General features: G+C 51.3%; 8 protein-coding genes across 9 annotated transcripts in view; 5 read left to right on the top strand and 3 right to left on the bottom strand.

The window, feature by feature from the left end:
- LOC9631981 (paired amphipathic helix protein Sin3-like 2) overlaps nt 1–529 on the top strand; it is a 5,720-nt gene extending 5,191 nt beyond the window's left edge. Inside the window, exons 19-20 of the mRNA XM_024675333.1 lie at nt 121–192; nt 248–529. Coding sequence (XP_024531101.1) covers nt 121–192; nt 248–385 — 210 coding nt within the window. The 3' untranslated portion in view covers nt 386–529. The remainder of the gene's footprint in view (nt 1–120; nt 193–247) is intronic.
- Nucleotides 530–549: 20 nt separating this feature from the next.
- Nucleotides 550–5,877, top strand: LOC9646409 (ABC transporter C family member 14). The gene is made up of 9 exons (XM_024675332.1): nt 550–3,021; nt 3,219–3,818; nt 4,109–4,403; nt 4,498–4,659; nt 4,713–5,080; nt 5,141–5,204; nt 5,259–5,498; nt 5,572–5,713; nt 5,773–5,877. Exons 1-8 carry the CDS (start codon nt 550–552, stop codon nt 5,697–5,699), a joined length of 4,329 nt encoding a protein of 1,442 aa, XP_024531100.1. The 3' UTR covers nt 5,700–5,713; nt 5,773–5,877.
- A 916-nt stretch (nt 5,878–6,793) lies between these two features.
- On the bottom strand, nt 6,794–7,984 carry LOC9646408 (deSI-like protein At4g17486). 2 transcript variants are annotated; one of them, XM_024675269.1, is made up of 3 exons: nt 7,699–7,984; nt 7,295–7,650; nt 6,794–7,234 (listed from the first exon to the last, which is right to left on the bottom strand). In XM_024675269.1, the coding sequence occupies exons 2-3, from the start codon at nt 7,503–7,505 to the stop codon at nt 6,849–6,851; spliced, it is 597 nt and encodes a 198-aa protein (XP_024531037.1). In that variant the 5' UTR covers nt 7,506–7,650; nt 7,699–7,984; the 3' UTR covers nt 6,794–6,848. The 2 variants fall into 2 exon arrangements, with proteins under 2 accessions (XP_024531037.1, XP_002970161.2); XM_002970115.2 differs by having other exon boundaries at nt 7,295–7,633.
- Nucleotides 7,985–8,625: 641 nt separating this feature from the next.
- LOC9631980 (uncharacterized oxidoreductase TM_0019) lies at nt 8,626–9,804 on the bottom strand. The gene is made up of 4 exons (XM_024675268.1): nt 9,696–9,804; nt 9,472–9,649; nt 9,178–9,404; nt 8,626–9,122 (listed from the first exon to the last, which is right to left on the bottom strand). The coding sequence occupies exons 1-4, from the start codon at nt 9,798–9,800 to the stop codon at nt 8,868–8,870; spliced, it is 765 nt and encodes a 254-aa protein (XP_024531036.1). The 5' UTR covers nt 9,801–9,804; the 3' UTR covers nt 8,626–8,867.
- Nucleotides 9,805–12,866: 3,062 nt separating this feature from the next.
- On the top strand, nt 12,867–14,280 carry LOC9646407 (probable pectate lyase 13). Its single transcript, XM_024675267.1, has 5 exons — nt 12,867–13,081; nt 13,140–13,491; nt 13,538–13,748; nt 13,807–13,875; nt 13,927–14,280. Exons 1-5 carry the CDS (start codon nt 12,886–12,888, stop codon nt 14,140–14,142), a joined length of 1,044 nt encoding a protein of 347 aa, XP_024531035.1. The 5' UTR covers nt 12,867–12,885; the 3' UTR covers nt 14,143–14,280.
- A 1,963-nt stretch (nt 14,281–16,243) lies between these two features.
- On the bottom strand, nt 16,244–18,925 carry LOC9631979 (probable methyltransferase PMT3). The gene is made up of 7 exons (XM_002970113.2): nt 18,509–18,925; nt 18,267–18,431; nt 18,026–18,208; nt 17,378–17,972; nt 17,199–17,311; nt 16,915–17,132; nt 16,244–16,861 (listed from the first exon to the last, which is right to left on the bottom strand). The coding sequence occupies exons 1-7, from the start codon at nt 18,836–18,838 to the stop codon at nt 16,537–16,539; spliced, it is 1,929 nt and encodes a 642-aa protein (XP_002970159.2). The 5' UTR covers nt 18,839–18,925; the 3' UTR covers nt 16,244–16,536.
- A 569-nt stretch (nt 18,926–19,494) lies between these two features.
- Nucleotides 19,495–21,033, top strand: LOC9631978. The gene is made up of 4 exons (XM_024675331.1): nt 19,495–19,693; nt 19,752–19,954; nt 20,007–20,790; nt 20,849–21,033. The coding sequence occupies exons 1-4, from the start codon at nt 19,495–19,497 to the stop codon at nt 21,031–21,033; spliced, it is 1,371 nt and encodes a 456-aa protein (XP_024531099.1).
- A 418-nt stretch (nt 21,034–21,451) lies between these two features.
- Nucleotides 21,452–24,884, top strand: LOC112346403. Its single transcript, XM_024675330.1, has 2 exons — nt 21,452–24,465; nt 24,516–24,884. Exons 1-2 carry the CDS (start codon nt 21,685–21,687, stop codon nt 24,882–24,884), a joined length of 3,150 nt encoding a protein of 1,049 aa, XP_024531098.1. The 5' UTR covers nt 21,452–21,684.
- Nucleotides 24,885–24,966: the final 82 nt, after the last annotated feature.

Here is a 24,966-nt window from a genome sequence, read left to right as displayed (position 1 = left end):
AAAAAAAATCTAAAGACTGGGGGAAGAGGCAGGCAGCGGGACGACATGAAGGAACACCAGACCATGTCACTGGTTGTAGATCGGTCTGTCGTGCCTACAGGAACAAGCACAGAACTGTAGAAGCGGGAGTTAATGAAGAACGTCCAAGTTGTCAATGGCCTGGAATACAAGATATCCTGCAAGACTTCAAAGGTAGAGCCTTCGTCGCTGGTCGCTGCTTCTCTGATCATTTGCCTTGGCATTACAGGTTTCATACGTGCTGGACACCGAAGACTTGTTCCGACGCCAGAAGCAAACGCCAAAGCATCACAGATTTCCGTTGAGCCGAGCACGGCGATTCCGCGAGTGGATTGAGTACAAGCTGAAAAGCCTGCTGGACAAGTAAGAAACCAAGAGACCTTTTGCTTGAGTGGAAGCTGCGCTTCAAAAAGAGAGCAAGGAAGAGAGAGAGGGAGAGGTACTGTGTCAGCATTTTGTCTGAGTTCTAAGAGTTTGATAATACTTATGATACCAAGATGCTTTCTCTTGAGTGGAAGCTGTCAGAGAAAGATGGTTCCACATTGGATCATCCCTGGCTGTTGGGCGATAATCCTTCCTAGGTTTTTAGCGAGCGCATCATCAGGTATGGGAGTGGCGTGGTTGTGCGGCGGCGATCAAGGAGGAGGTTGGCTGGATGTCACAGTTATTCACCCATGCGCGAGAGCGATGGTGCTCTCGATGCTTCACTCCATCGCTTGGGCGGGGCTGGTCGTCGCTCTCGCCCGCGTCGCCGCTGCCAAGGAAAGGAAGAACAAGAGCGTGAGGAAGGCGGGCACCTTTGCCTTTGTCCAGGCCGCCACCATGCTCCTCGGCGTTGCTCACACACTCGTCACCGCCTGGAACTGCCTGCGCTACTACCACCACGGTCGCGATCGCCTCCTCCTCCACAGGCTCATCTTCCCGCTCACGCAGGCCGTGGCATGGGCTACGTCTTTGCTCCTCCTCGCTTACGAGGAGAGCCATGGCTTGGCTCATCACTTGGCTGTGCTCCGAGCGTGGTGGGCGCTCAGCTGCATGTCTGGTTCCGTCCACGCTCTCTGCGGCCTCGTGTCTTGGATCGTGCTACCGGATCAAGGCGCCGGGATCATTCCAGGACTGGACTTGTTCACGGCGGCCGGGACCGCGCTGCTGAGCTTGGCATTGCTGCTGGTCACTCCTCGAGGAGCTACTGGCTTGAGGATGGTGGAAGCCATTGACACGAAGGAAGCATTGTTGGCGGGCGGTAGCAGTAACACTGGAGATCCTGAGAGGGTGACGCGCTACGCGAGAGCGGGATACGTGAGCAAGGCCTTGTTTCTGTGGGTGGATCCACTTCTCAAGACTGGTAGCACGAGGACGCTTGAGGTGGACGACATTCCCGAGCTCGCGGTGGAGGACAGGGCCGAGACGCTGTGCCATGCCTTCGAGCTTAACTGGGCCAAGCAAGCGGATCGCTCGGTTGCCTTGGCTCTCATGCACTCGCGCCGCTGGCCTCTGGCTTTCACAGGCCTCCTGTACTTGCTCAAGGTGTCGGTCATGTACGTCGGACCCCTGATGATCCAGCACTTCATCGACTTCGCGTCAAAACCAGGTGGTCACTGGAGCCAAGGAGTCGGGCTGGTTTCGTTGCTGTTGGTTGCAAAGATGGTGGAAGAGCTCACCGAGCGGCAGAGAAACTTTGGGACGAGGAAGCTCAGCTTGTCGGTCAGATCGTCGCTGGTAGCGGCAGTGTTTCGCAAGAGCCTGCGTCTCTCGAACTCGGCCCGCCAGGAGCACGGCACGGGACAGATCGTCAACTACATGTCGGTGGACGTGGAAGAGATTGCCAACTTCGTGCTCAACCTCCACAACCTGTGGATCATGCCCATCCAGATCGCCATAGCTCTGGCCATTTTGTTCCGGGTGGTCGGGGTGTCCACAGTCGCGGGGCTGGCCAGCATGATCACCTTGATGGCATTTTGCCTCTTCATCTCGTCCCGGCAGCGCAAGTACTGGAAGCAGATCATGGCTTGCAAGGACGCTCGGATGAAGGTGACCAACGAGGCCATCACCAACATGAAGATCATCAAGATGCAGGCTTGGCAAGACTGGTTTCTCCGGCTCGTCGAGAAGGCCCGTGACAAGGAGCAAGTTTGGGCGTCCAAGATTATGTACATCGGTGCCACCAGCATTTTTTTCCTGTGGCTGTCACCGCTAGCAGTGTCGGTGGCGACGTTTGGAATGTGTGTGATCGTCGGCAAGGAGCTCACGGCTGGCCGAGTCTTCACGGCCATTGCAACGTTTAGAATACTCCAGGATCCACTGCGAGCTTTCCCGTCCGTGATAATGGCCGGCTCCCAGGCAGCTACTTCTCTCACTCGGCTCAAGCGCTATCTTGAGAGCGACGAGATTGACGCTCTTGGTGTTGAGAGGCGGCCACCCGGCATTGACAACGTCGCGGTGCTGCTGGAAAATGCCACCTTCAAGTGGAGTTTTGATGGGGACAAGCCCGTCCTGGACAAGTTGGATGTCAGGGTCGAGGCTGGGAGCCTGGTCACTGTTGTTGGAACTGTGGGATCTGGCAAGTCGTCCTTCTTGGCATGCATTCTCGGGGAGATGGACAAAGTGTCTGGAACGGTATTTTGTTTGTTTTTTGGTTTTCTTCTGCATGGTTTGCATCTGAGCGATCGATTGTTCTGCCAGGTAAAGGTGAGTGGACGAGCGGCCTATGTTTCGCAGTGTCCTTGGATCCAGAACGGAACGATCCGCGACAACATTCTGTTTGGGAACGCGATGAATTTGCAGCGGTACCGTCAGACACTCCAAGTTTGCTGCTTGCAAGCTGATCTTGCTCAGTTCGTGGCTGGTGACTTGACTGTCATTGGCGAGCGAGGATTTAATCTCAGTGGTGGCCAGAAGCAACGCATTCAGCTGGCCAGAGCGGTGTACCAAGATGCCGACGTCTATCTGCTTGACGACATCTTCAGTGCCGTGGATGCACACACCGGAACAGCACTTTTCATGGTACGTTCTTGTTCTTCTTTGTGTGTTTCCTGTGTTTAAAACTGTGAACCGTGGCAGGATTGCGTGAGGGGTGCCTTGTCAAGCAAAACTGTGATTTTGGTGACGCACCAGATAGAGTTTCTTCACGGGGCGGACTTAATCCTGGTAAGGCTAAATCTCGTGAAGACTGCTTGTTCATGGTGGATGTTTTGTACCAGGTAATGAAGCAAGGCAGAGTTGTTCAGTCGGGTAAATTCGAGGAGCTGCTCGAGCATGGTGTCCATTTCTCCGACCTTGTGCAAGCTCACCACCAAGCTTTGCAACTTGTTGACGTTGGCCAAGGCATGACCGGGCCAGAGAATGGCCGGGCTTTCGATTCTGGTGACGACTTCCAGATATCTCAGTTCAATGCTGATGAATCGGCTCAAGCGGAAGATGTGGAGGAGGAGGAGAGAGCCAAAGGTCGAGTGGACGGGCGTGTTTACTGGGCTTATGTCACGCAAGCATTCGGAGGATTTCACGTCATTGTCTTTCTGCTGATTCAGAGCGCCTGGCAAGGCCTACAGATTGCAAGTGACTTCTGGCTGGCTCACGCAACCTCGGATAAGAACAAGCCTTTCTTCCGGCCTCGCAAGTTTATCCTTGTTTACTCACTGCTTGCCCTTGGCAGTGGGGTCTTTGTGCTAATGCGTAGCACACTTATCTCTTACTGCGGGCTGGTCACCGCTCAGAAGCTCTACCTCTCGATGCTCAGGAGCATTTTTCGGGCCCCGATATCATTCTTTGACGCTACTCCGACGGGACGAATCTTAACTCGGGTAGAGTATATCACTCTTAATTCACACCAAAATCGATGAGGACTTCTGATTGTTTTGTCGTGCAGTCTTCGACCGATCAAGTTCTAGTCGACTTCACTCTTCCTTTTCTTTACGGGAGTAGCCTCGCGAATGGCTTCCAGCTGATTGGAGTGTTTGTAGTGATTTCCGAGATAACATGGCAGCTTCTTCTTGTGCTTCTTCCTCTGGCATGGATATATTTCAAATACCAGGTGCTCCATTGCATGTTTTGTTTATGTGATAACCTTCCAGGAGATGAATTTTGTTTGCAGAGATACTTTATAGCCACATCTAGAGAGCTGACGCGGCTGAAATCTATCACAGACGCTCCCGTTATCCACCACTTCAAGGAAACCATAGCTGGCTTGATGTCAATCCGTGCTTTTGGCCATCAAGAGCGCTTTGCCAGGGTCAATATGGAGCGTATCGATATCAACGTGCGTATGAGCTTTCACAATGGTGCTGCCAACGACTGGCTCAGTTTCCGACTTGAGACCATTGGCATTGTAATACTTTGCTTCTCCGCTCTCTTCCTGGTGCTCCTTCCTAAAAGCTTTGTTAATCCCGGTTCGTCGTGATTCTTTTCCCATGTCCCATCCTTTGTTTTCTTTATTTTTTGCTTTTTCTTTTGTTTATGACACTTACACTTCGTTCTTTGCAGAATTTGTTGGCCTTTCACTCTCCTACGGGCTAGCACTGAGCGGGTGCCTTAACTACATGATCTTCTACATATGCCAGATTGAACAGAACATGGTAGCCGTGGAAAGGATTTTGCAGTTTAGCTCTATCGAAGCAGAGGAACAAAGTGCTGGAAAGGACGCTGGTCCAGGGGTCAGCTGGCCTCAAAGTGGCAACGTTGCTGTTCAAAGCTTGCAGGTAGAATATCTAGTTCGCTTGGGAAAGAAAGGACATGGTTTGTATGGCTTTTGTTCTGCCAGCTTCGCTACAGACCAGGATTGCCCCTCGTCTTGAAGGATGTAACTTTCGTCGTCCAAGGGGGCGAGAAGCTCGGTGTTGTTGGAAGAACTGGCAGCGGAAAGTCGTCCTTCATACAAGCTCTCTTCAGGCTGGTGGAGCCAGTCCAAGGCACCATTTTCATAGATGGTATCGATATCAGGAGCATTTCTCTAAACGATTTACGGTCGAGGCTGAGTATCATCCCTCAAGACCCGACACTGTTTGAAGGCACGGTGAGAAGCAACATTGATCCGCTTGGTATGTATCAAGACGAGGAGATATGGGAGGTGCGCATCTTCTTTTCAATACGCTCACTCCTCGTGATCGTCGCCTTTGGTGTTTTCCAGGCTCTGGAGAAATGCCAGCTTGCCGAGACCGTGAAGCAATCCGAGTTGAAGCTGGGGGCTCAAGGTCTGTTATGCTTTCCGTTTCCTTTTCTTCTTGAGGTGACAGTACCATTTCCAGTCGCTGAAAATGGTGAGAATTGGAGCATGGGACAGCGGCAACTTTTTTGCCTGGGGAGGGTGCTGCTCAAGAGGAGCAGAATTCTGGTTCTTGACGAGGCAACAGCATCCATTGACACTCACACTGACTGGATACTCCAAAAGATAATCAAAGAGGAGTTTTTGGGAAGCACGGTCATCAGCATCGCGCACAGGATTCCCAGCGTCATGGACAGCGATAAAGTCCTTGTCCTGGACAATGGTAGGCCTCCCTCCACTTCCATTTCGCTGTAAATGCATGTGGCGATTGTTTTTTTGTTTGTTTGTTGGTGCAGGAACATCGAAAGAGTTTGCCTCTCCTTCCACGCTGCTGAGACGTCGCGACTCTTTGTTTGCCGGCCTCGTGCACGAATACTGGAGTCGCTCCAAGAGCGCACAGAATCTAACAGCAATGATCAGCTGACATACATTCCCTGGGTAAGACTTTGAGAGGTTTGTTTTTCTGCGTTTAAAGCGCTTGTTTTGCTCGGCCACAGGACACGACTAGTTAGTCTGGCATATCATGAAACGTGTGGGAATTCCATCATTCCTTCACGTCTCATCTTCTTCTGTGGGTCCTTTGCTTATTAGGCACGCGCCAGTGGTAAGCTCCCTCTCGCATGGCCGCCCCGCCAGAGCTTATATCCCTGTCCTGGTGTTTCAGTAGCCAAAGTTACAGGCCAAAGAGGAGGCGGCGAAAGAGAAAGCTAGTCTACTGGAGCTTGATGCAGGGGCCGGCGCACAAGATGGTGCTAAGATGCGAGGGTGATGTTTCCAAAGCTCCACCATGCTCGCCGGCCACCGGGTTCCTCAGAAGATTAAGATTGCTTCCAAGGTCGACGGGAAGATCGACAAAGTTGGCGCGGCTCGGCGGAGACGAGGATGACGAGCAACCGTGGGTTCCTTTCAGCGGGCCACTCAACCTGCATTCCCAATCCCCGCGGTTGACCAAGCACGAAGTCTTCATCCCCCGGAGTGGTCAGCTGGTGGTTCCTTCGTCGTCGTCAAGAGCAGCATCAAAACTCGTCCCTCCTCGTTCCCGAAGCGCCCGTCACGCTCCGCCAGCAACAGCATCATCGTCGCCGGCGTGGCGTCCTCTGGCTGATAACTGGCACGAGGTTGTGTCCATGGTGCTGTCCAAGGACCTGGACAACTTGGTCGATCTGGAGGAGTTTTTCGGCTACTACCACCTCCTCACTTGTCCGGCCTACAGGGAGATAGTGGAACAGGTGTTCAAGGAGTTTTGCAGCGACTTCTCGCTTCCAGTCGCCAGCCTCATGGTCCCCGCCGGCTGTAAGTCGTACCGTGGCTCCAGCGATGGCGAGGGCGAGGTGGAGTGCCTGCCTCCGTCGCCCTGCTCCAAGCAGACACTGTCGTGGATCACCCACATAATGTGACGACTCCGGCCTGGCTAAACAACAGTAGTTTGTAGAGCTTGTCGTCGGCCATCCCGCAAGGAAGGCGCTCTTTGGAGTGTTGTCTCTCCTTTGTCTGTGAAGGCAGGCGGCGATCCAGATCAAAGAGACAAGCGTGGATGGATCTTATACACTTGGCCAAGTGGGCTTTCTCTGGATCAGCAATCCTTGAGAGCTAGCATGGGCGGCGGGGAGGAGTTTTGGTGGTGGACGCGGAGCCTGTAGCACATGATGCAGGAGCCGAAGGAGCACATGCCAATGTTTGCGAGGCGATTGACCCAGCCGGGGATGGCGCAGCCCGTCAAGCGCAGGCTCACCTCGTTGGTGAAGTGGTTGCAGTTACGCAAGATGAGATGGTACGAGTCGCCCGTGTAGGCGATGGACATCCTCTCGATCAGCTCGCGAACGTCGCCAGCGCTCAGCTCGGTGCTGCCCAGCACCATGGCCTTTCGAAACGTGTAGCCCGGGCAGCTGCGCGGGATCACCTCAAACACGCCGCTGCTGGAGAAGTCGTGGGCACCGAACGAGTACTCCACTCCGTGAACTGCGGGGGATGACACACGAATCTATCGGCACCCCTCAACCCAATCAATCCTTTGCTTACCTTCAATGCCCGAGTGGAACATCCCGAGGCCGACCCAGTACATGTAGCCATTGATGGGCGAGAGATCGTAGACATTGAGATAGACGGGCATTCGTACGCTCAGCGCGCCTCCTCCTCCTTGCTCCTCGCCTTGCTCGTCTGCCGCCTTCCTCAACCGTGTGCTGCGCCTCTTCCTCGCGCTGCTAGTACTGCCGCTCACCTCGAGCTCCATGTTGGCTGCTGGATCCCTCTCCTCTCCGCAAGTTGAGGAGGAAGGAACCAACCCTCTTCTTCTTCCCTAGCCTTCTCCTCAGCTCCTCCAATTGCGGCCGGTTGCTTGGTACGAGGGAGCAAGCCATCCTAGCACACAAAGAAATCTGGAATGAGGAGAGATTTCATGAGCAATGTAACTAGCTAGCTCTCACCCAGACTTGGGAGCCCCATGCACGATCTCCACATATGCCACTGCCACTTGCCTCCTGATCTCTCTTGGGTTCGAGTGACTGGAAGCTATGGGGTGAGGAGAGCCCAAGTTAGCTAGAGACAGTCCTTGCTCCTAGTAAGTTATAGTATAGAGGATGAAAGCCCAGGCCAGGAAAAAGGAAAGCACAGTGGGAAGAGAATATTCACGTCGTGGTCGTCGACGGGTGTATCCCTTGGACAGTCTAGAGACAGAAAAGAAAACAAAGTGAGACGAGCATGTGAATATTCTCAGCTCGGGTTGACAGTCGTGCCCGTGATGAAGCCCGTCATACACGCGGCCCACGGGATGCGTGATCACCACCTTGTGCTCGTGCTCGTGCTTGTCGGTGGTGTTGATCCAGCCGGATGTTGGCGACTGCCACCAGCAGGAGGCATTGGAGAGATTAGAACAGGACTGGGCTTGGGAGAGGTGGTTTCAGACTGAGAGGGACATGCTCTACGATGCTCTTTCAGGTGATCGTGGAGGCTGGAGGATCCGTTGGAAAGGCCTCCAGGCCGATAACACACTCGCAAGTCTACGACATAAGCAACCAAGTGTCTGAGGTGCTGCAAGCACCACGGGGATATTTCTCTGCAGAACATCTGTAAGACGAGACGTGAGCCTTGCGTGTGGTCCGAGTTTGTTCAAGTGGTGGACAAGGCCTGGCCGTCTCTGCATGTCAAGACGACTATGCCAGGGATTCCCAACTGGGAGACGTCTCCCAATTGCTATTTCCTGTGCGTGAGACCGCACGACAGCGTGCTAGCCAAGTCCACTTCTGCGACAAAGGTAGGCACAAACTTCCGCCTGAGCTCAAGAACATCGCACTGGGCAACCTCCGAGTTCTTCCAGGCTTTCCAAGTTAAGTCACTATGTCAACACAGAGGAATCTGTTGTGGAAAGCCATCCCCATCATACTTTGGAACAACATCTGCTGCTGAAACTGGCCCAGAGTAGAATCACTCACGGACTGTACAGACTTTTCTGCCCTAGTGGTCACTTTCATAACATGATATCGTGGCGCACAGTAATCTCCTAGTGTGTGGGCTGTGATGGCAGTTTGTTCGGCCACTGTTCGTCGACCAGTGATCCCTTGAGATGGAAAAAGTAAACAAAGTGGTGTGAACATTCTCAGCTCGGGTAGACCATCTTGACGGTGGTGCCCCCGTCCACCACAAACTGCTGGCCCGTGATGAAGCCCGACTTGCTCTCGTCACACAAGAACAGGCAAAGCTGCGCCACATCCACGGGTTCGCCGACGCGGCCCACGGGATGCCACTTCTTGTCTACCTCGCGGATCGCCACCTCGTGCTCGTGCTCGTCGCTGGTGTTGATCCACCCGGGGAGGATGGCATTCACTCGGGCGTGTCCCGCATAAGTTATAGCCTGTGAAGACATACACTTCACTTGTGAATGAGAAGAAAGTGGCCGAGGAGCTTGCCTGCGAGTGCGTCAATCCACAGAGGCCAGCCTTGGAGGCGGTGTAGCCGGCAGTGTCAGCCTCGCTCTGGAGGGCTCGGGTGCTCGACACATGAATGATGCTGGAGCAGCCGCGGGGCATGTGTGGGATGGCGTAGTGCGAGAGGTAGAAGGGGCCGTTCAGGTTGACACGGAGCATGGCGTCGAAAGCTTGAATGGCATCTTGTCCTTCCTCTCCACGAGTCAAGGCTGTGTGTGATCAAGCAAACAAAATCCCATGACACTCATAATCAGAGTCTCGCTCTCGCTCTCTTGCCTGCGTTGTTGACGAGGACGTGAATGTGGTGTCCAAATCGCTCCAAGCTGGCCTGGACAATCGATTTGGCTTGCGCTGCGTCGCTCACATCGGCTCGAACAAAGTGAAACCTGCTGTTGGTGACGCAGCTCCCTTGTTCTTCCAGCGCTTGGATGTCACTTCCAACAACGCAGTAGCCCTGTTATGTGATTACCCTGAGTGTTACCCATCGAGCGATTCCCCACCTCGTTGAGGAAGCAGTCGACGATGCTCCTCCCGATGCCACGCCGGCGAGCGACGCCCGTCACAATGGCGCACCGCGGCGGCATCGTCATCGCCGTGCTCGCCATCTCAATCTAGGGTCTAGTTTTGCTCAAACTGGTTCTCGTGCACGTCGTTTGGGCTGGACATGTGAGCGCATCCATCGGCGGTCTGGAAGGTCCGGTTCGAGCGCAATTGCAACACCACAGTCCGGATCTTCTCGTCGCTGCTGAGGTCTTCGTCGGGATTCTTGAGCATCTGGGAGAAGACAGAGATGAAGACCTTTGGCTAAGCCTGTGCTTTGTTCGGTTTCAAATATTCTTACACGTTTCCTATGTTGCAGTCTGGTAAAGAGCCCCTTATTCCCTTGCATATGCCCTTTGTTTTCTCTTTGATCTGTGCATGCATCCATGTAAATTCGTAACATCAACCTAAAGTTTCCATAAACTATATTCTACCGACCCACCCCTCCTATGCTATTGTTTTACTAGCAAATGCTCAAACATACACACATTCAATGAGTTGAGTTTGTAGTTAGATATTCCTATCTTTGTTGAAATATATCGTTGTAGTTCAACACACTGGTTGTTTATATTGAAAATTAAGTTGGAATAATATCAAAATTAAGCAATTGTTATGTTTCACTTTAACCAAACTGTAAGAAGTGTCTCAATAACATCTAGGTGATCATCTCTTCTTCTCCACTGTCTTCTTTGCTCCTCTCGATCTTTCCTTTGCTAAGCTCTTGACATGTTCACGCAGGTGTGTGCTCTACAGTGGAGCCAGCATCAAAAGAAGATTCTCAACAGCCATGGCTACAGCCTCAACCAGCTGTGTATATCCGTCCATGATCAGGATTGCCGAGCTCCGGGGCCATACTTCTCGAGTGATCCATTTGGCATACGTTTATCACCAAACAATACACACATTGTTTTCTTCTTCTCCAGTTTTTGCCTATGGCTTTTCCTGTTTTGCGTGTAGAGCCTGGAGGAGAAACCAGTAGCATTCGATGAGTAGCATGCATATCTGTACTAGTAGAACCTATTGAGTTCTCTACCATGATCGACTTACCGCTCTTTGCCATGGTAGCGAAGCAATCTTCTCGGGCTCACTACAAATTGCAAGCTGGAATTCTGTTGTTGCTTTAGTTTATCATAATCATGGCATTTTGAAACTAACAGAAGTTACCCAGCACCCCAAGTAAAGTAGCGCTGGGTTCTCTCCATCACTTGCTCAACTTACCTGTCTGCCTCTGTTTCGCATGACTCCACGAGAGCTTTGACACCGTCCTCAGGGAAAAGGAATAGAAGAAACCATATGTTGTTTTAGAAGATCCTACCTTATATATATAAGCTAAAACGCTCTGAGTCCCAAACTCCTCTGTTCAGCTCCTAGCAGGAGTCTGAAGAAAGATAAACTGACTTTTACCAAGGGCCTCAGTGAAAATGTCAACTGTCTACGGCTTGGTGGGAACATAGTGCACTTCCCACTTTTCAATCTGTCCACGAATGGAGTGACATTGAATCTCAATGTATTTTGTTTTGTGCACCCATGAAACTCTCTTTGCAGCTTGTAAGTGGATGTGAGTTGGTGCAATGATGTACCGAATTAAATTCCAACTACAAATGAGATATCAGTAGCAGCATATAATAAATTGCCGACCAAACTTTGATAATTGTAGTATAGGTCCATTAGTTGCAGCAAAGGGGAGTTGGCGTTGGTTTTCAATTCTATAAACCATATTAATGCAACAACTTTTGAATATAGCTATGTTGAGTTACAACTATAAAACCAGTATATGCATCCTTCTTAATTTCCATTCCCAAAAGTTTTGTCACTTGACCAAGATAAATCCTTGGTCTTTTCCAGAAACTCCGAAGAGTTTCCAGCCAAAAGACAATCATCAACATAGATAGCAATGACACAATCTTGGTCACCTTCTTCTCGCATATAGATATACCATTTGAAGCAAGCTTAGTAAATCCTTTTCCTATCAAAAACTTATCAATGCATTCATATGATTGTCTGGATGATTGCTCCATGCCACTTGCTACAAAATTTTACTGTGACGTAGCCTCCAAACCACCCTTGAGGACTAGAGAAATTGATCACTTTTGAGAGTGTTTAGGTGTGTTTATCAATTTGCATAGAGAAGATCTGTGAGCTCGTCCTTCGTGGCATTGAGATAACTCTGCCTCCATCTCATACACAAAGGCCTTGCAACTTCTACACGAAGTCCTCATCACCGTGGGTGCTTTGTTAGTGTCCCATCCCGCCCCTACATATTGGGATGGCTAGCAGCTGGAATTGCCAAGAACAGGAATGAACACATGTCTAGATAATGTTTGCCCCACTCTTCAAAATCAGCATGGTCGAGTGACTTCTCCGGTTGTTTGACAGTATCCTCTGGGCAAGCTTCGAAGTTCGGATCTAGAGAAGCAATATCCATGTCGTGGGGACTTGAACCAGATACTGGCAGACCTTACACTGCACAATCCCTGGTAAAGAGAGAAAGTGTCAATTGCTCATATGAAATCGCGCACCTTTGACAGCTTTTTGAGAAACCTTCAGAGACGAAGTCGGGATAAGACGGAAGAATTCTACACAAAATACCCAGCGTAAAGATTTGCCACCTTCTCTGAGCAAAATGTGCAGTGGAAACGCATGAAATGGCTGCCGGGCGTCACGTACAAGACGTTTCCTTTACCAGCAGAATAGGATGACAGACACATTCTTGAGCTTGGTATTGGGCTTTGGTGTTGTCCTCGTCCGCCAAGGCAAGCTCGCTTGCCAATGGTCCCTCAGGAGAGATCTTTTGATCGATCAGATGGAAGGTAACTTCCGGTGATTCGATCTTGTGGAGAGGATACTCCATCTTTGGCACCAGCCGAAGAGCCCTGCCACAAAACTCCCATCCTGTCTGGTAGAGAATGAGCGACTGCGGCCGTTCAATTTCAGTCCGGATAATGGAGTACCACGGTCTTGCCCGAAGTCCCGTTCAAATGGAACAGCCGGACGAACTCGAGTGCCTCGAGCACACGTTGTATAGAACGCATCGCAAACTTCCCTCACATCGATCACCTTGCCTCTTTGTCCGCCCACCATTCCGCCACCTCTATCGAGGTATCTGCCTTTTAAACCCCCTTTACTTTACCCTTTGGGTGTTCTTCCCAGATGAATCGGCTGCGCAAATGCTGCTGCCCGGGAATCGAAATCCATCACGGCACGCCCGATCCAGCTCCATCGGTGCCTGGTCCCTACGCGAATGTGGATTCCAGGCTGCGAGCGCTCGCTAGGGCCGCGCAGGGATTTGGGAGCGCATCCATCGGCGGTCTGGAAGGAGCGGTCTACCATGTCACGACCCTTGCCGGTGAGGATCCTGTGTTCTAGGCAGCAATTATGAGCTAAGGTCTTTATTTCTCTCCAAGACGATGGGCCTGGGAGCCTCCGCTATGGCTGCCGCCAAGAACAGCCGCTCTGGATCGTGTTTGATCTGTCTGGAAATATTTCGGTGTCGTCGGCGATCCGCGTAGCGTCGCGCAAGACTCTCGATGGCCGAGGCCAGAGGATCAAGATCACCGGGCACGGCATCCAGCTCAAGAAATGCGAGCACATCATCATCTGTAACTTGGAGTTCCAGGGGGGCCGCGGCCACGATGTGGATGGAATCCAGATCAAGCCAAACACCGAGAAGGTGTGGATCGATCGATGCTCGCTCTCCGACTACGACGATGGGCTGATTGACATCACAAGGCAGAGCACCGACATCACGGTCTCCAGGTACACAGTTTGACTGAAGAGTTCTCTCACTTGTCTCTCGTTCCAGGTGCCACTTCCACCACCACGACAAGACGATGCTCATCAGCGCCGACGCAAAGCACATAGAAGATCGAAACATGCGAATCACGATCCACCATTGCTTCTTTGACGGCACAAGGCAGAGGCATCCCCGGGTAAGGTTCGCCAAAGTCCACCTTTACAACAATTACACGAGGAACTGGGGTATCTACGCTGTGTGCGCTAGCGTTGAGTCTCAGGTACTTCCAAGCTTGCTTCTTTTTCATCCTTTCCTTTGACGTGTCTCTCTGTCTGTAGATATGCTCGCAGGGCAATGTATACCAAGCAGGATCAAAGAAAAAAGTATTTGAGTACTACACAGAGAAGGCAAGCATTTACCGCAAGGAATTCACAGCGTTTACAACAGTTTCTTTGCAGGCTCTCGACAAAAACGAAGCTGAGTGTGGCTGCGTCTGCTCAAGCGGGGATGTCTTTCTAGGTGGAGCGCAGTGGGAGGCCAGAAATCCACACCAAGTCTTTCGTCCCGAGAGCTGCTACTCCAATTGCACGATAGAAGCTGCAGGGCCAGAGCTCGTGGACAAAGTATGCAAGATTGCGGGATGGCAAAACGTAGCACTTCCTCCAGATTGGTAGTCCACTCCCGGGCACGTGACAGTTTTTTATAAAAAGGTGGTTAAAATAAAGTGAGGTTGTGACTGTCAAAGAACTTCTTTTGAGAAGCATTACAAGCTAAGCATATTAGCAAATAATGAAGTGGCAGGAATTGGTTCCTACACTTGGGTGGTGAAGATTGGAAATCTTGCCATTTGGTCTTCTTCTTCCCACTTGCTCTCAGGGCTGGTAGTGAAAGAATTTTCTCTTCTTGCCCTTAGGCTATCTGGTTCATTCTCCTTTGACAAAGAGTGGATTCCTCACAAGAAATCTCACCTCTTGTGAAATCTCTCTGAAAAACACTTCCATTCTAAGTTTTATAAAAACACTGTTAAACACTACTAAACATTGCTAAACACTTTAAATGTTTCAGAAAAGAGGAGGCACAAGTTAATCCTTCTTGTTCCTCATATCTCCTACTCCCAGCAAAATCTCCTAAAATTGGATTACAAATCCTCATTCATGCTTTGTCTCATAGCAAAGATCTAATGTAAAGGAATATCCTAGTGGATCTTTTATCCTTGCCTGAATGGTACAATTGTACCACCTTACCACCAATTAGGATGCAATGTCAAATGCATCTTTACCAAAATCATACTCAATTTGTAAATTCCACTTCAACTAATAGATATGGAATCTTTTGTCTTAGAAGTTGATTATCTCTGTATCAGCTTCTACAACTTCTCTTAGCTAGAATGTTGCAACTTTTATCCTTGCAACATTCTTCACATAAATTCTTTACTAGCCATTTTGGCTTCACTTGACTTCCTCTAGCTATTTTCTTTTGCTGGACTTATAAATTCCTTCTCACTCTGCATCTTAAGAATTTTTGCATCTAAGGAAATTATTTTCCTTTTCCTACAACTACTTCATCTCAAATTTGACCACTTGAGATTTTCTCTCAACTTTTCACTTATTCATTGCTACCTTTGACTTCTTATATCCCTCTACTCTTGAGGTATATATAAAGATCTTTATGATTTCTTTATAATTTGTAGTCTCTACAATTATTAATGCTTCTCCATCCACTTATCTCCTCAACAATCAACCCTCTATTAAAATCCCAAAAGCCTATATAATCTACTTCCATTTATCCGTTTTTTTTCCCAAAAAGCTCCTATTAAACCCCCTCTACATCTTATGTGTAGGATGTCAACTCATCTCCTCTGATAACTTAAGTGTGTTGAATAATTGAACTCACCCATTCACTCACGTGTTCACACAATATCCCAAATCTATCATGTAGCCCACCTGGGCAAGTCCCTCCAAAAAACACAAAAGTGGCTATAGTAAGGGAGGTCAAACAAATCCAAGGCTACTCAATTCACTTGTTAGCTGGAAAGACCAACAATTGAGCTAGAAGCCTTGATTCCTTATTGTGCTGCATAGAACCACAGTCAATTAGAACCATATTCAGTCAGAGGGCAGTGGGGCCGGAAGACGCGGGAGAGGCCGAGGAATCTTACGTGAGAGAGGATGATGCAAACAGTTTAAAGCTACTGTGTTTCCATTGGTGAGTCATAAGCCACTTTAAAACTAGTAGGATGGAGGCTTTAAACCATTACCCCCAATTCCCCCACTGTTACACATCCTTAGGAAAGAGACTAAGCACACTCTTTTATTACTTAGATTTGCTCAAGACCATTGCATTGCTGCTAGCAGGCTGTGAAGCACTCTCTTTTGCTCCAAAATTATCCCTCAAACTCTCTCAATCTTCTCAAGAACACTCTGAAAATTTAACTCCTCAAAAACACTCTAAAATTCAAAATCACAATCCTAGGGCCACTATGTTGCCACTAACTGGCCATGGAACACACAAAGCCACTGTATTACTACTGGTAGACTATGAGATTTCTCTAAAAAACACTCTTTAGAATATTATTAAGTGTTGTTAAACACTTTTAAATGCTTTAGAAAAGGGGAGGCCTAATTTAACCCTTTCTGTTGTTATATCAGCTAAATTTCTTAAAATCAGATTACAAATCCTCATTTGTTGTCTTGTAACAAAGATCTTGAGCACCCAATCGCAGAGGAATATCTTGGATGACCAAGATCTTTGTTACAAAATTGCCTTAGTGTCACGTGGATTAAAATATTCCTTTAACTCTATGATTATTAGTAATTCTCACTAATTAATCCTAATTTTTTCAATTAAATGGGCACTCTGATCTATGCCAGGTAGAAGTCTTGAGGAGCATTTCCAGCGTTCTCCTCTCCCTCACTGATGCTGTGAATTCAGTACTGGATATGAGAAAGAGCTGAGAAACAACTTAAAAGTCATCTCCACAGCCATTTTCTTTCTCAGCTTGCGCAAAAGCTTCCAAGGACAAGCTAACCAGAGCCAAAACGATTGAAAAAAGGATAGCACGGCTTATGCTACCTCGCTTGCCCAAAAGCCGAGCCTGGTTTCCACAGGCGCTTTCGGACCAGCAGCACGGCCTCCTCGTTGTCCTGCATCATATCCGACTCCGCGGGGAACTCCTGGACCCAAGCATCCCAGTGCAGGGGCCCAAGGTACTTTTTCACCTGATCCACCATCACGGGCGAGTCCCGGATGATAACGTATCCCATGGGACGAAGCAGCCTGTCCATCTCAAGGAGGAGATCCTCGACGCTGCAGCCGTGGGAGTCTACGTCCGAGAGCACGTCCCACGCATGCAGCAGGTCGTAGGTACGCGGGTACGTAGAAAATGACTCGCACCTAGCATCAAAGACCCCACATTAGTGCACCGGTGCAACGCTCGAGCTGATTACCAGTCGTGATATGAGCCGATGAGTCCACGCTCATAGACGACTTTGAGCGTGCTTGGGCCGCTGGCAGGCACTACGTTCATCACCCACACCGGCTTGTCCTTGAGCGCAGCCGCAAAGCCACCCAGGTGAGCTTTCATATCCATAACGTTGCGAACGCTGAAATCTTTCACTAGCTCGAGCTTCTCCCAGTACGCCTCAACCTTGTCCTTCCATGCAGCCTAGCAAAGCAAACTCCAATCACCGTGTCAACAAGCTAGCGAGCGAGATCTGGACAAAGACCATACCGTGTCTGCCTCAAAATCCCTGTCGCTAATGTGTAGCTCTTCCAGCCTCGGCGGAGGTGCAACCAGACGTTCGGGCCACGGCAACAATCCGCTGCCTCCAATGGCATCGTTCTCTGTTTAGCCAGCAAGGTGGCGGACGAGTGAGAAACCTGGCAAGGGGAAGCTGTGTTTATACGTACGCTCGGTCAGTGGCACAAGGCAAGCTTTCATCTTCACTTGCCATGCTGCGTCAGGATCATCTTGTCGACTGCACAGAGGAGGCCTGGTGTTCCTCGGCCGCTCCTTGTAACATTCGTTGGTCAGTGGCTTCATCCAGATCACAGTCTGGCCCTCCTTGGCAGCAATGGACCAGCACATTCGGCTTGTCAAGCTGGTCATCTCGTCCCATTCCTTTCTGTCCTCGTCGTCGTCTCGGTAAGCCGCTGGTGACGACCACGCAAAGTATCCCCCCGGTCTCAGCACCCTGTCCACTTCCAACAGCAGAATGCCATCCCGCTGAGCCCACTCGATACGGCACCGAGAGCAATGCGCCAGATCATAAGCTTTGCTCGGAAAGGGCAGCCTCATGGTCCCGAGAACACCCAGCGTCGATGGAATGCCTCGCTCCAGAGCAAACTGGATCTGGTTCTCGTGCACGTCGTTTGGGGCCATGGACATGGCAAGGATGTCGAGCGGCAGAAGGTAAGCACCAAAGCTTGCAACGCCACAGCCGACATCTAGCACAGTCCGGATCTTCCCTTTGCTGCTGAGGTCTCCGTCGGGATTCTTGAGCATCTGGGAGACGTCGAGACGTTCATCGCTACAATGGAGATGAAGAGTGTGCCTACCTTTCCAAGCCCGGCAATGTACTTATCAGCGCCATCGTGGAAGTGAGTGCCTCCTCCTGGGAAGATGACTTTGTTTCCCTTGATCACCATCCAGTGCTGGTCAGACTTTTCGGATGCCAGAAATGTGTGAGGCACGTTCGCACGCCACACTTGATCTCGGCTTGCAGGCCACTTTATCGGCACCTGATCGACAAACACAGTCTCACTCGTCACGAGAGAAAACACGGAATTCCTCGCTTACCTTGTAGTTGGCTGGAGGAGGCACCAAGCAATTGATCCGCCTGTCGGCAGGAGGGCAGTGCCGCTCGTAGTGCTCCATGAGCGTGTAGTTTGGTTTGTTCTTCAAGTAAGTCAGCATTGTCCGGTCGAGACACGGGATTATCTCGGTGAACTTCTCGTCACACACCTGCATTGTAGGAGATGTGAGCTCAAGAAGCGTGAGACTTAAAAAGAAAACCTTAGACTTTGCACTGCCGTACGTACCAGGAAACTTTGCACCGCCGTGGTCTCCACCGCATCGTCGGACTGTTCTTCCTCCGCTAGCTTATGGCTGTGGATGCCGTCCTCCTCCACCTCCTCCGAGTGGCTGGCAACGCCATCTTCTTCTTCATCGACAGCGGCAGTAGAAATGCCGGTGGTGATTGCTACCTTGCTGGAGCTCCTGGGCAAATCCCCGTGGCCTTGGCCCTGCTGGACGGAGTGGAGGCGAGATCGGAGGAAGAGGGTGTAGTAGACGGAGCAGACGAGCACCGCGAGGAATGTGAGGGAGAGGAGGGTGCGCGTGCAGTGGGCGGGATCGCTCCGGCTCCTCATGGCGGGCGCGGGTGTGGATCTGGCGCCTGGTGCCGCGCAAGACCTACATTCCTTCGTACCTTACCAGGAGCTCCGTGATCCCTTGCTTTTCTCATCAATGGGCATATTCCATCCACGATCGCCACTTTTCGTTTAAAATAACCTCAACCTTTGGATTAGTCCTGTTGGATGCAAACCTGAGCATCTTCATTCATCTCTCGCCTATAGATGCATCTTGGCTGGGTGGTGAACGTTGTGGTTGTTTTATCTGCTAAAAGTTCATACGTTTTCTCTCGTCCACTCAATGTTGGTCGCTCGAAATTCGGCTATGTGGTTTTGTCAACTCTGGCGTATAGAGACGGGGTAAAAATGCCTCCACCTGGAATCTCTTATTCCTAGTGAGCGCAGGACAAACAAGGCCGGTATATTCATATATCCCGGCATCGCAATAGAGATATTCAGTGTGTATGCTCTCGCCAATGCCGACGACTCGTTGTTTTTGGTGTTGTCCCCTTGGCCGCTTCCCCCTTGTTTGCCTTTATGATCTTGCATACGCGCTATATAAATTCCTCGAGCGAGCCAGCCGGCTTATAGCTTTACCACACAGCTCTAGAGAGATCTCTTGTGTGGATATATGTGATTTACAACTTTAGTTGCGAATTGATCCATCGAGAAAGATGGAAGCGTCGGCAGTCCATGAGCTGCTGGAGGAGCTTCACCCGTCGCTCTCAAGAAGCAGCAGGATCTGCGTTGTCGGGGGAGGACCCAGCGGTGTCTCCGCAGCGTATGCGCTGTGGAAGCTGGGATATGAGCAAGTCACACTTATTGAGAAGCACCACACCGTGGGAGGAATGTGTGAGAGCGTGGACATCCAAGGTAATATACATGCTTCAACACTAATCAATCACTGGTGAAATTTTGACACGGTTGGCAGGGCGACCGTATGACTTGGGTGGTCAGGTGATTGCCCGGGAGAGTGCTCCCAACATCAAGCATCTCGCGCAAGTGGCCAGAGTTGGCATGGAAGACATGGCGGCTCACAAGCTCAGCCTTGTCGACTCCAAAACTGGCACGTACCAAGATCTTGGGATAGCCAGGGACTACATCTCCATGATCCAGATCACTCTTGACCTTCAGGTGATTTAACCATGCATCGAGGGTTTTGATAATAGATATTGTCTCTGATCAGGCACAAGCAGCATCAACTGGTAAAACTGGAGTTCACGCACTTAGCAGCCTTGCACCGGAGACAGCAGCCGAATTTGCGGCCAAGCACGGCATGGGAAGAATACCAGAGGCTGTTGCCACTGGTTACACGGCTTCTGGATATGGCTTCCCACACGAGCAGGATATCCCCTATGCGTATTTGCACGAGTTCGTTCGCACCTCAATGTTTGGGAAGGTTTGCAGGATCAAGGGCGGCTACACCGGCTTGTGGCAAGGAGTGGCGAGGCTGCTACCTCGCGTGCGATTGAACACCAGAGTCACGGAGATCCGGAGACGAGGATCCGGCCGAGGAGTCACAGTTTGCACTTCAAGCTCGGACGGGGGCGAGGAATCAGAGGAGCTCGAGTTCGACAAGATCGTCATCTCGGGAGCGATACCCTTTGCTCCACCAGGCGCGGAGCTAATGACACTTGGAGACGAAGAAGCCAGCCTCTTCAGCAGGGTCCGGACTATGGACTACTACACAACAGTTCTGGAGATCTCGGGATTCGAGAACAAGTTCCCGGCCGGATTTTACTATTTCAAAGACAATGTTGAAGATGCAAAGGAGATTGGTCACCCGGTGGCCATGCAAAAATTCTATGCCGACACCAACATCTATCTCTTTTGGTCGTATGGGACTGCTCAAGTCAGCCAGGAGATGATGACCGCGCTGTTGCTCCAGGACGTGGCACGTATTGGTGGCACTGTGGAACGCATTGTCTTGCAAAGAAAATGGAACTACTTCCCCCACATTGGCTCGCAAGGTAAACACACACTACAATTTTCTATCCCCGCATTACATGTTTCTTTCTGGTTTCACAGATATGAGATCTGGATTATACGACCGGCTTGAATCGCTACAAGGATGCAACGATACTTACTATGTAGGAGGCCTGTTTGCTTTCGAGCTCACGGAGCGCAATGCGGCGTACGCGATGAACCTCATCGCCAAGAACTTTGGAACGCCCGCAAAAGTCAAGGTGGAACTTTTTCTTCTGCGTTTCTAAGCTTTAAGCAAACTTTGCAGAACTTGATCACGGGCGCAGCGATCAAGCTTGATGAAGCCGAGGGTGGCGACTTGGAGGTGACGAGTGAGGCCACGGGCGGTGAATTTCCCGACCTTCCATGCCTGGATTCTTACCTCCACTTCTATGCCAAGCACAGCGTGGCGAGGGACAAGGTCCTCTACACCTGGCTGGACGACAAGGGTGACGAATCAGGCTCCAGGACTTACGCTCAGCTCCACAACAACGCCAACACCATCGCCCACAATCTCGTCACCCACAAGGTCACGCTCCATGACGGGGACCGAGTGCTTCTCCTCTACAACCCCGGCCTGGAATTCATCGAGGCCTTCTTTGGCTGCCTGCGCGCTAATGTAAGTCGTGGAGATCTAGAGGAGAAAGCTTTGTTTGCTTACCTTCGTGTGCTATCTATAGGTGTTGCCGGTGCCCCTCATCCCTCCGGACGTCGCGAGTCGAGGGAGCTCCTCTTCTTCTTCCCATGCGCTGGCCAAAGTGGAGAATGTGGCAGCCGCCTGCGGTGCCAAGGCCATCCTGTCCACAGTCGCCTACCACACCGCCGTGCGCGCGTCAGCAATCCGAGACACTTTGCTGTCGAGGTCCGGCGGCCGACCGTCGTGGCCAAAGCTTCCCTGGATGCACACCGACTTGTGGGTTTCCAAGCAAAACAAAGAGGCCGAGGATTACTTTAGGGGTCGCGGGGAGGCCGAGGAGAGTGAAAGATGCTGCTTCCTCCAGTTCACGTCGGGCTCTACTGGCGATCCCAAGGGCGTCATCATCACCCACGCCGCTCTCATCCACAACGTGAAGCTGATGCGGCGGCGGTACAAGAGCACGTCCAGGACGGTGCTGGTGAGCTGGTTGCCGCAGTACCACGACATGGGTCTCATCGGGGGCCTCTTCACTGCGCTGGTGAGTGGTGGCACCGCCATTCTCTTGTCGCCCACGAACTTCATCCGGAGGCCCTTGTTGTGGCTCGAGGCCATGAGCAAGTACGAGGCAACGCACAGCGCGGCACCCAACTTTGCGTTTGATCTCGTCGTCAACAAGATGAACCAACAACCCGGCATCACGTACCAGCTCTCGTGCCTCAAGTTCCTCATGGTCAGTGCCGAGCCGGTAAGAAGCTCCACGCTCAAGAGATTTCTCAAGACCATGGAAAGCTCGGGGCTCAAGGAAGAGGTTGTTGCTCCTGGTTATGGACTGGCCGAGAACTGTGTGTTCGTCAGCGTTGCATGGGGGCGGGGCAGGCCTTTAGTTGTGGACTGGCAAGGCAAGGTTTGCTGCGGGTATGTGGACAGGGGCAACCCGGACGTGGATGTGAGGATCGTAGATCCAGAGACTGGCGTGGAAGTGGGAGACGGTGTGGAGGGAGAGATTTGGGTGGGAAGTCCGAGCAATGGTGCCGGTTACTGGGGAAACGAGAGGCTCAGTCAGGACACTTTTCATGCAAGGTTAGAAGGCGGTGAAGAAGCTAACAGGTTTCTCAGGACTGGCGACCTGGGAAGGGTGGTCAAAGGCATGCTGTTTGTGACTGGGCGGATCAAGGACTTGATTATCATCAGGGGCCGGAACGTCTACCCGTCCGACATTGAAAAGACCGTGGAAGCATGCTCCGGATCACTCAGGCCTGGATGCTGTGCTGCTTTTGGTGCGCCTGGACGAGCCCTCCACTCCAAAGGGATCAAAGTTTGTGACGAGGACGAAGTTGGGGTGGTGGTGGTTGCAGAAGTGCGAGACGAATCAAAGGTTGATCCCGAGCAGCTCACTGCACACATTTCCTCTATGGTTGCGAGTGAGCATGGCTTGAGTGTCGCTTCGGTGAGGCTCGTCAAGCCGCGAACGATCTCAAAAACTTCATCGGGAAAGATACGGAGGCTTGACTGTTTGAAGCAGTTCACTGAGGACAGGCTAGACAGCATAAGTCCCACGATTGAGAAGACTAAGAAAATTCTAAGGCTTCGAAGGTCGAGAACTTTTAGTGGGACTCCTGGCGTGATACCACCGACGCCGCCACCGTCTGCTGCCAGTGTTGCTCGTAGCAAAGCCGAGGTTACTAGCTTCCTGACGGAGATCCTGGCTGAAAAGTTGGGATTATCTCAGGCTCAAGTCCTTTCCACGAAAAGCTTCGCAGATTATGGACTGGATTCGAGCTCTGTCGTGTGGGCCGCTCACAAGCTCTCATCTTTCTTGGGAGTTCACGTTGCTGCTATAGACATCTACACGGCCGGCTGCATCTCAGAGCTTGCCGACTCAGTCGAGAGCCTGGTGCTCACCACTAAGTCCTCTACGTCTTCGCAGCCAGTAGTGCCACCTGCGATACCAGAAACCGATGTCTCGGCTAAGGGGCCGAGCAAGACCGAGATCTCAAACTTCATCTGCCAGATCATCTCCGAACGGACAGGCATCGACATGTCCAAGCTGTCGCCGTCCCAAAGCTTTGCAAACTACGGCCTTGATTCCGTTGCGGTGGTGTGGGCATCACAGAAGCTATCCAACTTTCTCGGAGTTCACGTTGCGGCCATCGACATCTACACTGCTGGTTGCATATCTGAGCTGTGTGACGTGGTGGACGGTCTCGTCGGCAAGACAGTAGTAACGCAGCAGCAGCAGGGCACTGAAATCGATGATAAAGCTAGCTTGTCATCGTGCCGCGGGGGACCTTATACAGATGACGATTTTGAGGGCGAGATCGTGACGGACTCTCAGCTGGAATCCGGCATTCTTCCATCGCTCCAACGCCAAGTGTGCATCACTTTTCTACAGCTCCTGGGCATCATTTACGTGGCATGGACGCTCCTCGTCCCTGCAGCGTTTATCCTGAGGCAGTTCACGTCCCTGGTTGCAGACCGGCCTGTTGTTGCTACGGTGCTCTGTGCTCCCTTGTGCTGGTTGCTCTACATGGCAGCCACGGCGTTGGCAGCCAGTCTTGGGACGAGCTTCCTGCTTCCGGTGCTTCATCTTCGGACCACAGTCCCGCTGTGGTCGCTCAACTTCGTAAGGTGGTGGACATGCTACAGGCTCCAGGATTTCGCATCGGCCAGGATAGTAGCGAATCAGTTGCGGGGAACGGTTTTTGTCAACTGGTGGTACCGTCTGCTGGGAGCACAGATTGGATCCGGAGTTGAGCTGGAGACAACAGATATTACAGACCCTTGGCTTGTGGTGCTGGGTGACGGTGCTGCCATCGGAGAGGGTGCAACCCTGCAGTGCCACGAGGTGAAAGCCGGTGCTGTCCAGTTCAAGCCCATCAGAATAGGACGGAGGTGTTCCATCGGTCCCTACTCTTTCATTGGCCTTGGTGCATCCCTGAGGGCCACGTCGGTGTCTCCACTGGGTAAGGTTGATGGAACCAGCCAGCTTGGAGTTCGTCACCTTGAGGATGATTCTTCCAAAGTTCACCCCTCACGTCGACAGGTGATTGCTTCTTTTCATTTCTTTTGGCTTCTTACCATTTGTCTTTGCAGGACAAGAACAGCACAATGTTGTACACATTGTGTCAAGCAGCCGGGTTGTACGTTGTGAGCCTCGTATCTGCGATCTCCGGGGTGGTCGGATACGTGGTTTTTGTGTGGCTCGTTGACAAGCTCGGTATCCTACCGGCTGGAGCAAGGGAATCACAAACAGGCTATATAGTGTCATCGCTCTTGTCAACGTTCCCTTGGGCCGTGACTGCTGCAATTCCGCTCTCAGTGTTTCAAGACCCGAGCTCGATCGTCGACTACTTGATATACGTTGCTCTTCAGGGGAAGCTGCTGGCGCTCGTGCTGTGCATGGGATGTGCCTATATCGGTTATGGTGCCAGCCTCTGCTGGATGACTTGGCTTCTGAAATGATACTGGTTGGAAGCTTCATGACCACAAAGGTGGTGCGGGCCAATCAGCTGACTGCTCGTCGTAATAAACTCTGTTCCTTTTT

Source organism: Selaginella moellendorffii, unplaced genomic scaffold (assembly GCF_000143415.4).
Source record: "Selaginella moellendorffii unplaced genomic scaffold, v1.0 SELMOscaffold_14, whole genome shotgun sequence".
Classification (NCBI taxonomy): domain Eukaryota; kingdom Viridiplantae; phylum Streptophyta; class Lycopodiopsida; order Selaginellales; family Selaginellaceae; genus Selaginella; species Selaginella moellendorffii.
The sequence above is the reverse complement of the archived record's forward strand: the minus strand, read 5'-3'. Positions and strand labels throughout refer to the sequence as shown.